The sequence below is a fragment of the Dioscorea cayenensis genome, chromosome 8 (assembly GCF_009730915.1).
Source record: "Dioscorea cayenensis subsp. rotundata cultivar TDr96_F1 chromosome 8, TDr96_F1_v2_PseudoChromosome.rev07_lg8_w22 25.fasta, whole genome shotgun sequence".
In the NCBI taxonomy this organism is placed as follows: domain Eukaryota; kingdom Viridiplantae; phylum Streptophyta; class Magnoliopsida; order Dioscoreales; family Dioscoreaceae; genus Dioscorea; species Dioscorea cayenensis.
Window position 1 is genome coordinate 1120653 of NC_052478.1, and position 14195 is coordinate 1134847.

At 38.6% G+C, this 14195-nt stretch overlaps 3 protein-coding genes and 1 pseudogene across 3 annotated transcripts; 2 read left to right on the forward strand and 2 right to left on the reverse strand.

Annotated features, from left to right (window-relative positions):
• Positions 1–6595: 6595 nt before the first annotated feature.
• On the reverse strand, positions 6596–9786 carry LOC120267645 (annotated as a pseudogene).
• A 154-nt stretch (positions 9787–9940) lies between these two features.
• LOC120266800 (pentatricopeptide repeat-containing protein At3g63370, chloroplastic-like) lies at positions 9941–10657 on the forward strand. Its single transcript, XM_039274459.1, has one exon. The coding sequence runs from the start codon at positions 9941–9943 to the stop codon at positions 10655–10657; it is 717 nt and encodes a 238-aa protein (XP_039130393.1).
• A 274-nt stretch (positions 10658–10931) lies between these two features.
• On the forward strand, positions 10932–12299 carry LOC120266801 (pentatricopeptide repeat-containing protein At4g13650-like). Its single transcript, XM_039274460.1, has 4 exons — positions 10932–11397; positions 11525–11668; positions 11779–11895; positions 12022–12299. The coding sequence occupies exons 1-4, from the start codon at positions 10932–10934 to the stop codon at positions 12297–12299; spliced, it is 1005 nt and encodes a 334-aa protein (XP_039130394.1).
• Positions 12289–13721, reverse strand: LOC120267523 (protein DELETION OF SUV3 SUPPRESSOR 1(I)-like). Its single transcript, XM_039275199.1, has 2 exons — positions 13525–13721; positions 12289–12674 (listed from the first exon to the last, which is right to left on the reverse strand). Exons 1-2 carry the CDS (start codon positions 13616–13618, stop codon positions 12547–12549), a joined length of 222 nt encoding a protein of 73 aa, XP_039131133.1. The 5' UTR covers positions 13619–13721; the 3' UTR covers positions 12289–12546.
• Between the last annotated feature and the right edge of the window lie 474 nt (positions 13722–14195).

Below are 14195 nucleotides of genomic sequence, written 5' to 3' on the forward strand. Positions count from 1 at the left end.
ATTTATTAACAATAATGAAAAAAAGAGACTGTTTTCTTTCTGTTGGGTAACTGGTTCATTAGGCAAGCCCACAAGAAAAAGCCTTGTCATTTGCTATAGACCAACTTTAAAGATTTCGGTCTGGTCTGCATATAAATGACTCAATGTTTTATTTTTTTTCTCATGTGAGATACTAGAAAAAAAAACAATGTAGTACTGTGTTCCACAGCCGTTCCTGTGAAAATGCCCTCATTTTTGTCTCTGGCAAAGTATGAATGAATGGCTGGACTGCCTTGTGTGTGTGTACACTTAGCTGATCACGAAGAAGAGGAGAATGACTTTTGTGATGTGAGTGAAACCAGAGCTAAAAACATTCATATCTCAAAGCCTGCTACTCTGAATAATTTAGCATCCATGTGGCTCCAGTGAGGTCCTTGTTTCATTCCATGCATGAAATTTGTCAAATTTTCTTTATTTTCAATGAATTTTCAATGAATGTGATTTATCTATTACATTGTCAAAATTTCAGACGTTAATGACAATTTATGAGCCGGTCAATCACTAACCTCGGTGCTTTCTGCAGCTGAATATCAATGTCTTTCCGGGAAATTTGTGTTAGTGGACAAAGTAACCCAACAAAAAGTTAGGCTAAGAATTGACACAATAACGACTGCAATATGACGGTTCAATGGGGAAGTATCAAAGAAAATTATGTGCGTGAAAATGACGCCACTTTTGATTCAGAAAGGTCATAAGTTTCTCTCAGCCTTTGAGTTTTGTGAACTAATTGCTTTTAATTGGGCCCTCAAAACACATGATAAAAAGTATAAATAAACACTAAACTTTCTTTTCCATGTAGGGCGACACTTGCATCACAGTCAAGACTCCAACATTTATTGGAAATTACTACAGAAGATTTACACCTATGTTAACGTTTATAAATAAGTATGTCTAATGAAAATGTACTTGACTAACATAATTGAGCATTTTATGATGTGACATACCCTGTTCATTTTGAATTTTAGATTATCATACTAAAAGAATAGAATTGTAATTCTAGATTTCAAAAGATCAATTTCAGAGCATGACTTTCAAGGTTAGACCCAACAAAAGGTCAGAGATCATTAACAAACAAAGGGTCAGAGAATGATCATTTTCTTTGCACCTATATTTCCATGGACTCAATTCTATGTATCTAATGGTGTACAGTACTGCATCTCGGAGAAGAGAAGGTTCCATTTGCTCTCCTTTTCAGTCTTCTTACCTTCTTCTCCGATATTATGTACCTAGCACTTTTGAATTTTCTAGGTACTTTAGTTTTTGATTCTCCAGATGCATCTGAACTTACAGGTCACATGTTCTGACTTCAGATGAAAAGAAAAATCAATATGAAAACTAATACTGAAAGTTCCCAATAATTATCAAGGCTATTCATTGACTTTGTAAGTAACGCAAAAAGATCAAACTTTCTCTATTATAATAAAATTTTATTTTATGATGATAATATGAATTCAAGTGACATTCATATGATCACTAAGATGGATATAATCACAAGCCTATGTTAAACTGAAACAGAAGAGAGTCACTTGAACTGGTGACCAATTGCAAACAGATGAACCACACCAGAGCTACTACATGATCAGAAAAAGCAGCAAATAAAAAGAACACACCATGAAACAGCGCCCAACATGATACTTTTGTCTCTGATATCAGTGATCAAAATCTCATGGAATGTTTTTGATTCTAATCTAAGTCTTCTCATCCATCCTCTGAATCCAAATCTCTGCTATCTTTACAGCAGCGAACTGATAACAGGTCCACGGAATATAACAACCCTGATAAAAAGGAGCACTGAAAGCAATGACACACACCAAGATACCAATTGGCCATGATTCTGGAACAACAATCAGCCAATGCAGCCATCCCAAATGAAAACAGCCATGCATGCAAATGCAACACCAAGTAGATTCATGGATTTTGACAAGTGTTGTACTCTCAATGCATTATCCATCTCTAATCCTCCTGCGTAGATGATTCTGAATGTGGCTATGAGGGAACTACACATTGCAATGCTGTCTGGATTAAGAATACCTTGAAAGGATACTTGTCTGTTAGGACTGCTGCGTCCCTTCGCTGATGGTTGTTATCGCTGAAGTATCCACCTGGCAATGTAAAACCGGCAGTGAACGTGACTGTGGAGATCAACACTGACAGAATTGTTAGATATTTGCAAAATGATAAAATGTTCTTTGTATCTTTTGGCCTGGCGAATCTTTGTGTTATCGTATCATATGCGTGATCCAGTCTTGTGGACTGAATGTAGCTCCATTTTTCTACCAAACATCTGCTGATCACTAACTGCCCACCCTTTTGATATAATGAAAAACCTGAATCAGAGAAAGTAAATTAGCACACATTTTAATGTCTTCTGATCTTTTTCTTGTTTGTAAGGAAAGAGATGGATGCCACTAAAGAAGTAGGCAATGCTCATCTCCATTGATGTCATGGAAAGATCAAGAGGTGTGAGGCCTTCATTGTTCATGACATTTGATTCAACACCCGTTCACTCAGAAGATCATAAACAATCTCTTTCATGCCATTTTACAGCGAGATGCAGTGGCGTGTTCCCATCACAGTCCTTCTGGTTCAAGAGCTTCAAGAGCTTTGGTTTGCAAGACACGCTTCTCATAACCCCTTGTCTGTGATTCAAAACAGCAACATGAACAAAGCTCTCTCCTGAATCTATCATCAACTAGTTCAATGGAGTCAGGACAGAGCTCAAGTAGTCTCCGAAAATCCACACCAACATGACCCATATGCGCAGCAATATGTATGTCAATAGGAGCCATCTTTATCAGGTATATAAGCTGTAGAGGCATCATGCTCTAACAGGATATTTGCCATATGTGAATCACCAGCAGCAGCTACATAATGAAGCGGAATGCTACTGGAATCATCTGCAACCCTGCTCTAATTCTGGCTTCCAATCCAACAACAGCTTAGTGATTTCTGTGAAAGCAAATCATCTTAATAAACAGCGGAAGAGTTAAGCAATCTCATACTAACAATCTAACCATATTATTACCCTTTTGATGTAAAGACATCGGCATGCAAGGGCAGTCCGACCACCAGGACCAGCAAAAGAGCAGGAATAAGATTTCAGCAAAGCTTTGACCATTCTTACCGAAGTTTGCATTACAGCAAAAATAAAGCGGAGAAAAGCCGGAATTATTCACAACAGAAGATAATCCATAGTCCACGGCGATCAGCTTCTCGACCACCAAAAAATGTTTGCCTTGTACCGCATGGTGTAGTACTGTGTCACCATCCAAGTTCCTAGCTCTCAGCAAGCCCTGAAAAGCATGGCCGAAGACTTCCTCTCTTGCAGCATCAATGAGAAAGCATAACATTTGCACTGACCACCCTTTGCACAGCAATGCAGTGGAGTATCAAGCATCGAGTTCACAGAGGCCACCAGGGATTGCTCTAGATTGAAGACCACTTGGGCAAACTTCAGATGGCCGTGTTCGGCAGCAATGTGCGGATTGTGTTTCCTCCAGCTGTGACGCTGAAGATGCTCTCTGATTTTCGGTGTCCGGTGCAGCGTGAATGACTGACCGGACATCTAAATTTAGCTGATCAACAAGAAGAGAAGGGATGATTAGATGGGTGTGAATGTAAGTAGAGTTGAGAATGCTTTCACATCTCCTGAGCTTGCAGCTCTGAATAATTTAGCTCCCATGTGTCTCCGGTGAGGTCCTTGATCCATGGACTGAGGTTCCATTCTGAGAAGATGTGATGAAAAATTTGTAGGCATGCCCGTGTTCCGAAAATGGCAGTGGGGCAGACTAGTCAATAGACTAATAAACTAAGGAAAAGGAGCAGAATAATTCAATAGAACACGTTGATCAAAAGGAGACTCGAATTTTTCCAAGTTTAGTCAATCTTAATTTTTTTTTTTTTTTTGAAATAAATGTGGATAAACCACAACTTATCAATAAAGAGAATAGTGTAATGAGAAGATAAACCTCTCACTTGCTTATAAAGAACTAAGAGCAGCAGAAAAATAAAAAAAACTAAGAGAAAAATGGTGAAGGCGAAGACACTGGTTCTGGCCTCGTGTCCCATTGACCAACAAAAGAAGCAACTACTCCTCAAGGCAAGATTGGAGTCGGGATCCTAGTATTGATTTGAACTTTAGCGCTAAGAAATTAAGAGAGCTTAATTTTCCGTGGGTTTATTAGAAGATGATCGTTCATCAAATAATGTTGAAACCAAGAAAGATATTAGCAATTTTAATAAAAATATTGTAAAGCGGTAAATGTGCTCAATTGAAAAATACTTATTACTTCTGTCAATCCATATATTCCACAAAATCGACGGGAAATGAGGTCCCGAGAGTTCGGTGTTGAGATAAGGATGGAATCGAGAGTGAGTCCAGTGCGGAATCGAATGGGAGGAAGATTTAAGAACGCAAAGTTTGACCAGGAGAGTCCGGATATCGAGAAATCCACATTCGAGGAAAAGATGGATTAAAAGCTTCTCAGGAGAGCTTCGTGGCTGTAGACACCACGTGATATCTGTGGAGTTTTGAATGTTGCACCCGCTTTGCTCTTGAAAGACTATGAAGTAGTCGAGATTTTATCTTCCTGTTGAAGCCGCGAAAAGAGTTTATTTCTGCTGGTGCGACATGATTTCCGAGGTTAATCGGTAGTGATGCGGACTACGCGTTACCACGACTGGCGAATTTATAAAAAGTATCTGGTAATGACAATTTCCACTCTTTCCAGCTGCCTGGAGGTAGGTATCGCGCTATCGGGAGCGATGGGGAATGATCTTCTGTGAAGAGAGGACCGACATATGATGTGGGCGGGAAGCGTAAAAGAATCTCTGGGTTATTAATACGTCGTTGGATGAATCAGTACTAATATTAACCAAGGAGATCTGATGCACTCGACAAAATGTCAGTCGAAAGGGTCACTGCCAAGCAATTGTCCGAAAGACGCCAACTGACGGTCGGACCAAAGAGATGTGTTTTGAAACCATTTACATAATTTTGTTTATGCTTGAGAGCGAAATATGGTAAAAGAGAGGAGTCACTCACTGCAAAAGAAAGATTTATTTCTAGGTGGATTATGCGGATAAGATTCCGCTTGGGCTCTAATCGGAGTAATTGGATTGAAATGAGTTTTCAGCCCAACCACTTCGCCTGCGGATTACAAGTCCAATTTCCACCACCACTTCCTGCAAAGTAAAAGCTTTCATTAAATTTCCGACGTTTGGTTGCGATTCCTCACATTTCATATCGCTGGTAATTCTATTCCAGTAGGCGATCGATCAGTTCCTTTGGAACCCGTGACCGAGGACCTTTTCCATAGAAAACTCTCTTCAGAAATTTGGTCAATATCTTTGATTACCCAAAGCGCAGGAAGTTTGAGCGATTGGTTCAGGAGGTGCGAGGAATAAAACTAATGAAAGAAAACAATTATTAACTTGACTAAGCGCTTGGTCGATGCAAACAAATATAGTAAATTGCTTTCTAACAACAATATTAAAACAATATCTATAGCACAAGCCTCACTGACCTCAACTATAATATAGCTTACAATTTCTATAATATCATAGCTGCTACTGCTTGGTTTATTTGGAAGACTAGATGTGATGCCATATTCAATCATATTACCCCGAGTTATAACTTAATCTCCTGCAGAGCCATCGCTCATGCGAAGGAGTTTTTTTCCAGTGCAAACCTCGCTAAAACGTCTCATTCTCAACAATTTCGAGAGACGAGAATAAAGAGGTAAGAAGAAATAGGATCTCCCTGACGAACACCTCTAGTGGATTTAATCCAAGTGGAAGGTTGGCCATTAATAAAAAAAGAAAAGGAAGTCGAAGAAATGCAGGTCTTGATCCAAGATATCCAAATAGAAGGGAAATTCATCTTCGTAAGAGTGGCAAAAATTGCACTCCAGCTAAGCGTGTCATAAGCTTTCTCCACATCAATCTTGATTAACATCCTAGGGGGGTCTTTACTATCATTTTCCAAAAGAATGAACAACTTCTTTGCAAAAGCAATAATGTTATCGAAGGGACAACGGCCAGAAACAAAACCAGCTAGTTCCTTCCCAATAAGCTTAGGAAGGACAAGCTTAGCCTATTAGCCAAGATTTTAGTGATGATTTTTATAACAAACATCAGGATCTTTCCTCTCTCATTAGATCTACTATCCCTGCCCTTCAATTGGTGCCTTGCTCCCAGTCTTGGCTGGCAATCCAACCATTCACATCATCCCGCAAAACTGGATCACTCCTGCTGCTTTGCTTTGCTGGCTTCTCATGGGGCGAATTTACACACTCCCTCATTATTTCTTCGGGGTCGTGAGCTCGCCAGATATATCATGAAGTGTCTGTTAAATTTTGGCTTTCTGTTTTACGCTAGTTTTTGTTGCTTTGCATCTTTTCTTCACTGCTGTTACTCCTAGTTTCCTGGACTTTGTTATCATTTTCTTAATAAAATCCTTCAGGTATCTTTCTATAAAAAATCTATAGCACAAGAAGGTGAATTTCAAACACAGCTTATAGCACAACAAGTTTTCACACAAATTTGGCGCACAAAATTAATAACAAAATTCAGGGAGGAATATGTTAAAAACCCACTAATTCATCACCGTAACACAAGAAGGTTTCACACAAAGAGATGCGACTGAAAACATAAATAACCAGTTGATACTCATAAAATCTATAGCTAATAAATCCAAACAGATAAAAGGAAACAATGTTTTAGGCTGAACTTCAAAACTGCTAGAAAGGCTATTCGAATGATTTTGGTATATTTCAATCGGAGCCTCACTTGAAGCACTTGGCATCCAAAAGGGCCTCACCCTCAAAGGGTTCCTGATCCTCAATCATGGCATTGACACGTTCTTTCTGAGTCTCATCAGTTATATCAACTTTGGTCCATTCATAAAGTTCCATGTCATAGCACTCGTCGAGCACAAATTGGGGGATCTCCTTTCCACGGAACAGCCACAGGCCCTTCACCTTAAATGGTGGCTGTGAACCAATGACAAGCATCTTCCCAAATGCATACTTGCGAGCCAGATCCATCCGCTGCAAAAATCCACTGACCTTGTTCAAGGTCACAAATGAAACCGTGTTCTCATCATTGTACTTGTAGTTGCAGAACCACAGCGAGTATCCTTCTGGATCATACATCTCCCAAAACCCTGAACATGCGAGAAAAAACACATCAGCCTGGATTGGATTACTAATTCTAATACTTCAGGAAAACATGGAGATTAAAATAAAGTACCTCCAATGGCCACCTCACGGAAGTTAGATTTTGTGTTTGAATAAAGCCTCTTCCACTCATCCAATATCATCTTACTTGGGGGCAACAGGTCAAGTGGATTCTTTTGCCTTTGGTTTTGGTGCCTCTTCTTCATCTTCAGCAACAGCTTCAACTTTTTGGTTTTGCAGGCTCTTTTGGGGGCTTCTTTCTTGGTTTCTTTCTTTGCTTCTTTTGGCTTCGCAGCCTCTTTGGGCTGAGCAGGCTTCTTTTGAGACTGAATAGGACAAACAGATTCAGCCTGCTTTACCTCACCTATCACCTTAAGGAAGTTTGGCTGGTTAACCAAAGTCCAGAAGTATCTTTCAACATGAGGAAACTCTGATGTAAAACTCTTTGTCATCACCCTAGCAAAGCCCACATACAAATTGCATGTCATGATAATATCAGCAAGAGTAATGCTGTGTCCAACCAGGTATGTATTGGCGGCAAGATGAACATTCAAAGCCCCAAGTGCCCTCTTCAAAGCAGCTTTTGCAGCTTCCTCAGCCCTAAACAAAGAAACATCATGTGGGCAAAAGAACTGATAGGGATGACCAGTCAGAGAGAAGAAAGGCACCAAGGTTTCATGTTTTAAACTAACCGGAGGAAGATACGGGAGATATCCAAGCCTTGGATAATACCAGTGTGCAATGCTCTGATCAATCTCAGTCGTTGCAAAAGTCAATCCATTGCTCAATGTGGGCCTGAAACAACATGAACAAGGTGCATGATTAACAGAATACTACTTAAAACAAGAATAATATTCCAATAAATATCTTACATATTCAATTAGTGAGGATCCATGAAGAGGATTGTCAGCCTTTGAACGTACAACTAAAACCAAACAAGAAGCAAATGTCATAAATTTGGAAGAAAAAAAAAATCAGCAGCAGCAGATATGATAACTTCTCATACCATAGCGTGCTATTGCATTGCTCTCAAATACAGGACCATCAGGAGTCTCCAGAACAGGAACCTGAATGAGCAAAAACCCAGTTGGAAGGGGGAAAAAAGAATGCTAGAAGCCTACTCACTGAAATTGACCACCATAAAAGGTTAATACCTTCCCCATGGGGTTCATCTTAATAAATTCAGGAGTTTTATTGGAAACTCCCATTTCAAAATTCTTCACAAGTTCAACCTTGACCCCACTGTACTCAGCTGCTATAAGTGCCTTGAAAGCATTCTTGTTGCCAGTTCCAGCATGCAATACCTACAAAGAAAATAAAATATATAAGAATTGATCATTGTAATATACAAGAAAATGCTCAAGGGTCCATTACAAATCCAATCAAAATCAAACAGAACAGCCATTCTAGATGTCGCTGTGAATATACAATGGAAACCCTCAGTAAAGAGCTGTACAAAATGCCTAATAATATTGCAAAAGTAAACAAGACAATCATAATGATGTAATTGGCAAACAGAAAATTACATCTGACCCTTATTATAACCTGAATTGCAATCCTCCAAACACCTCACTATTAACTAACAAAAAAAAGTTAAATCATGTCCATTTATTTGGGCCAAATCCAATAATAATAGGGGGAAAAAGCAATTGATTGCAACCTATATTTAGAAAACTTCTGTTGGAACAACCTCACTAACAACTAGATATAATGAAAAGAATAGGCCAGAGAGAAGCCAAAAGAGGGGGAAAAACTCTAGCCTATACCAATCAACCAGGACAACATTTATAAAAGTCCATAAAACACAATTTCATAAAAATTCTAGCAAAAAAATCAAAATAGAAAAACAAGCATCGAATCTACCAGGGAAACCACTAACGCAATATCAAAGAAGTTCCAATTGTGTTCAAGAACATATTCGTTCAACATACTCAGAAGTTCCAATCAACATAAATCAAACTTCCATAAATGAATAATTTAGGAAAGAAACACAAAGAAAACACAAAACAAAAGAAAAAGACGTGAACATACTACTCTAAGAATCAAATGTGGGCTGATACACCCACCACATAAACAGCATTGGCACATAAATTAACGAAGAAAAGCACATACATTTACAATCATAACAAACACAAATTGGCCAAATTAAGATTGATTATAGCCGGGCATATTGTTCACCGAATGTGTCAGTGAACACCAATTAAAAAAAAAACACTGAACAACTCCAAACAAAAGAAAATTCAACGATCTAAGTTGCGAACACGCAGGCTCCGAACAAAGAAAGGATGAAAAGAGAAACTGAATCTATACCAGCGCCATGGGATCCGATTATGCTGCTCTCGCGCTTCAACTATTGAATCTGGAAGAAAACACAAAGACAAACCTGAGAAAAAAGAGATCGAAAAGGAGGAAACAAGACTGAATCGAAGGAGAAGAGAAGCGATAGAGTGGAACATACAGCGAGGGAGAGCGAAATCGGCGCCCACGAGCAACTAGGGTTTTCCGCGAAGGAGAAAGAGAGAGTGCCCTCCCAGCAGGTGTTTTATAGTGCAATCCTATTATACTAAACCCCTGGATTTCCCTTTATTCACCAACATGCCACTCGCTCTTTGGATATTAATTTAAGCCTTCGTTTTAATTTTTAAAAATTGAGCATGTATTTAACTATTTATGAGTTGTTTTTATTATTTAGTTGGCGTGTTTTAATAGATAAATTATTTTTTATGATAATTTTATGCAGTAAACTCATAAGACCTGTGCGTTTATATTCAAATGTTTCACTTCTCTCAGAGCTCTTTGCTTTGGAGAAGAAGTACGCCATTCTACTCAGAGACTTCGCTGAAGCACGAGCCATCTCCCATGGTGAAGCTCTCCACTCTCGCATCCTCAAGACAATCCCCAACCCAGACCTCTTCCTCTGTAATAGCCTCATCAACATGTACTCCAAGTGTGGGTTTGTGCAGAATGCTCGCAGGGTGTTTGACGAAATGCCTGAACGAGACGTTATCTCGTGGAACACCATCATTGATGGGTATTTTCTTGCTGAGATGTTTCCATATGTGTTACAGTTCTTTAGGTGCATGTTGCATTCCGGGGTAGCTCTGGATGAATTCAGCTTCACAAGTATTTGTAGGAGTTGCCTTGCTTTGGAGGCCTTTGGTAATGGATTGGCTGTTCATTGTTTGGTGATCAAGTGTGGTTTTGGTGGCAACGCTTTTGTTGCGAATGGGCTTGTTGAAGTTTACGCTAAATGTCACTTCTTGAGAGAATCTTTGAAAGTTTTTGTTGATGTAGAACACAAAGACATTGTCTTGGTTAACACTCTGATTGGTTTGCTTGCGAAAGCTGGGAATTTTGAAGAAGCTTTCTTGATATTCTTGGATAATGTTCTGATTGCATCTATGTGGCCTGAAAGAGCTACTTTTTTGTTAATTTGTTGAGTGGGATTGATCGCTATGAATTTTTTGAGAGAAGGGATGCAAATCCATGGTTTGATAGTGAAGTTTGGGTTTGAGGCCGATGGTGCTGTGGAGAATTCTCTTGTGATGATGTATTCTAGTTGTGATCATGTAGATGAGGGCCTTTTGCTTTGTTGATTCAATCAGGAAGCAAAAAATCCAAGGTCATGGACCACTATGATTAAGGGATACGCAAAACCTCGGATGGTATCAAGAGGCCATTAACACCTTCCTGTGGATTTACTGTGAAGGTAAGATGATAGATAATGTATTATTAGCCTGTGTTCTTAGTGTTGCAGCTGATTATGAGTGCTTGCAAATTGGCAATCAACTTCATGCTACTGTGCTTAAGTTGAAATGTGAATCAAATCCTTATATAGTCCATGCTTTGATTGATATGTATGCAAAGTGTCGGTCTATGGGAGATGCTCTGAAACTGTTTCAACAGATTGGTGGTAATCGGATTCAGCTTTCGTGGACTATAATGATATCTGGTTATGTTCATAATGGATCCTCTGCAAAAGCTCTCCAATTTTTCTACAACATGAACAGAGAAGAAGCCATTTCTGCTGATTCTGTTGCATGTGTCAGTGTTCTCATGGGATGCACTGATTTGCAGGCTATTGATCAAGGTGAACAAGTTCATACTTTTGTGATAAAATCAGGTTATGAAGCTGACATCTTAGTCCAGACTGCATTGTTTTCTCTCTATTCCAACTGTGGTAGCTTGTATGAAACTGCAGGCCTTTTTAGAACAGGGATGAGACATGACCTTGTTTCATGGACTGCGTTACTTTCATCTTATGCAAAGCATGGATATAGTGAAGTAGCTTTATTGTGTCTTGTTAGAATGCTCAAAGATGGGTTCAAACCAAAACCAATTTACTCTGGCAAGTGCTTTAACTGCTGCTTCTAGAGCAACATCAACACAAACTGGGAAGGTACTTCATGCTCTTGTTATAAAAACAGGACTAGACACCAACACTTCTGTTGGTAGTGCTCTTATAGACATGTACTCAAAATGCGGAGACATTGGGAGTGCAATCAGTTACTCAAAGGGTCTTCAAAGTGTGATATTTTCTCATGGAATGCCTTGTTAACAGGACATGCTCAGCATGGAAATGTGACTGAGCTTCTGAGCATTTTTGAGGAAATGCTCAATCATGAGCTGAAGCCTGATAGCATTACATTTCTTGCTATTCTTAATGGTTGCAGCCATGGTGGTTTTTGTTGACAAGTTGTTGCACTATTACAACATGATGCAAGATAAGTATGGTATCAGACCAAAAGGTCGAGCACCGCACCTGTGTTGTTGATGCTCTCATTCGTGCTAATCTGTTCAAAAGAGGCAGTAAACTTTATCCAGGGAACCGGGTGCAAAGCTGGTCCTGAAATACTGAGGGTTTTCATCAGTTCTTGTGCAACTGCAGGGCTTGTTCAGTTAGGTTTGGCCGCAGCTGCAAGGATGGTTGTTTCAGGTTTAACCAATAATTCAGCTCATGTGCTGTTGTCTAATCTATATGCACTTGATGAGAAATGGATTGATGCAAGACGGATCAGAGAAGCAGCACAAACCGATCATACATACATCAAAGAAGCTGGTAAGAGTTGGATTTCATGTTAACTTGATATACTAAACATATATCACTATTAAACCAAAGACCATTGTACTCTTCATTGACATGAAAGAAGATCTATTTAACCATAGCCCCACTGTTTGGAATATCCGGATCAGAAACCTAAAACATGTTATAGATTCTGGTTTACATAAAAAGAACAGCGTAGTTTGCACAACAACTGATCTTTAAGAGAGAATTGCTAAGAAGACATCCAATTGATTCACCGATTCTCTGGCTTTAGGACTCCACAGCCTATTTCTTCTGAGAGTTGCTATCAAGCTCATTCTTCAACTGCAACGAGAAATCATCATTCACATCATCATCATCCCAATCATCCTCCCATTGCTGCAAGGTTTCTTTGCCTTCTTTGTCATCCCACTCTGCAAAATTTATGCAAAATGATGCTTACTTATTCCAGCCAACAGATTCAGAGTAGCTACTTGTTTCTGATCATTACTTCTTCATGAAAGCCAATAACAAGAAGTTAAATGGTTGCCAATAAATAATGTTAAGTTGACAGGCTTTGGAAGCCAAGAACATTAGAAATTCAAAATCATCTTCTTAACAAGCATGTGTAAACTATAGATAATTAATACGTATCAATAAAAAAATACCAATTTTTGTGATGTCTAGGTTGTGTACAAACATCAATACAAGATAACCGATATCTCGAACAAGTCATACTCGAGATAACAATTTTTTCTTTTTCTCTTTTTTTTTTTTGACAAAGTGGCGACAAGCACCGTTTTATTTTTTTTTGCATTGTGCACCTTGAGACCTCCTCAATCACAGCAGATAGGAAACACTAGGTCTGTGCCTTAGTTCCTCTCCGGATTACGAAGTGTGTTTGGATTGAGAAAAGAAAATGTGTTTATAACAATTTCACAACTTTTTCCTCCTTCCAATCTTCCAACTTCTCAAACTTTCCTCCATTTCATTGATCCAAAGACTTAAAACCCACATCCAACAATAAATCATCTTAAAAAGATGAACTCCTTCTGTACTGTTGTCCTTTAGTTTTTCAATAAATCGGTGGTTTATCCACATTTACCTCAAAAAAAAAAAAAACCTAATGGAAAATATCTAGAATCTAATTAAGAAGCATAATATCTGAACACATTCCTACTGAGTTTCAAAGGGAACAATTCATGATCTCATACTATGATCACTAAATTGAAAGAAAATAAGCATTTCATGCTGGAAAAATTATCCGGAAAAAAGCAAGATTACCTTCATCTATCTCAAACTCTTCGAACTCGTCATCATCCTCGAAGAGATCGATCTTTGCATCTTCCGACACAGCAGGCTTGTTCTCAGTTGCCATCTCGAACAAGAATCAGCAAACCCTGAAAAGAATCAGAAGAAAAACTCTTGATTTCGGAGAAAATACATGAACCTCGAACTCCGAATTGGATCTAGGGTTTGAAACCCAAAGGAAAAAAAAAAGGATACCTTTTTTCGCGCCGCCCGAAAGCTCTCGATGCGCGCTTCGTTGGGCCCGTGAGACGTTTGAGAGTGACGTAGCGGATTCGGGTATGTGGATATCGGATTCGGGTGCCGAGATTATTGAATTGATATAATATCTATGAGATTAGTAGTTAATGACTTGACTTGAAATTTTTACTTAAATAGTAAGTTATACTCCAAAAGTCTTGATAATTATCTGCGGGGTTTTGTAAAAATTTATATTACTTTTTCTCAAAAAAATTCATATTACTTTTTATAAAAAGCATATATGCTTTGTATGATTTTTAAAGGGTAAATACACTAACATTTATCTTTTTATATGTGAATGTTTGTAAATTAATTGCTGGTATATACATATATATATATATATATGTACTTTTTACAGTGGCGCCTATGCAAAAACAAACTTTTTATACATGTTTACACGCAAATAT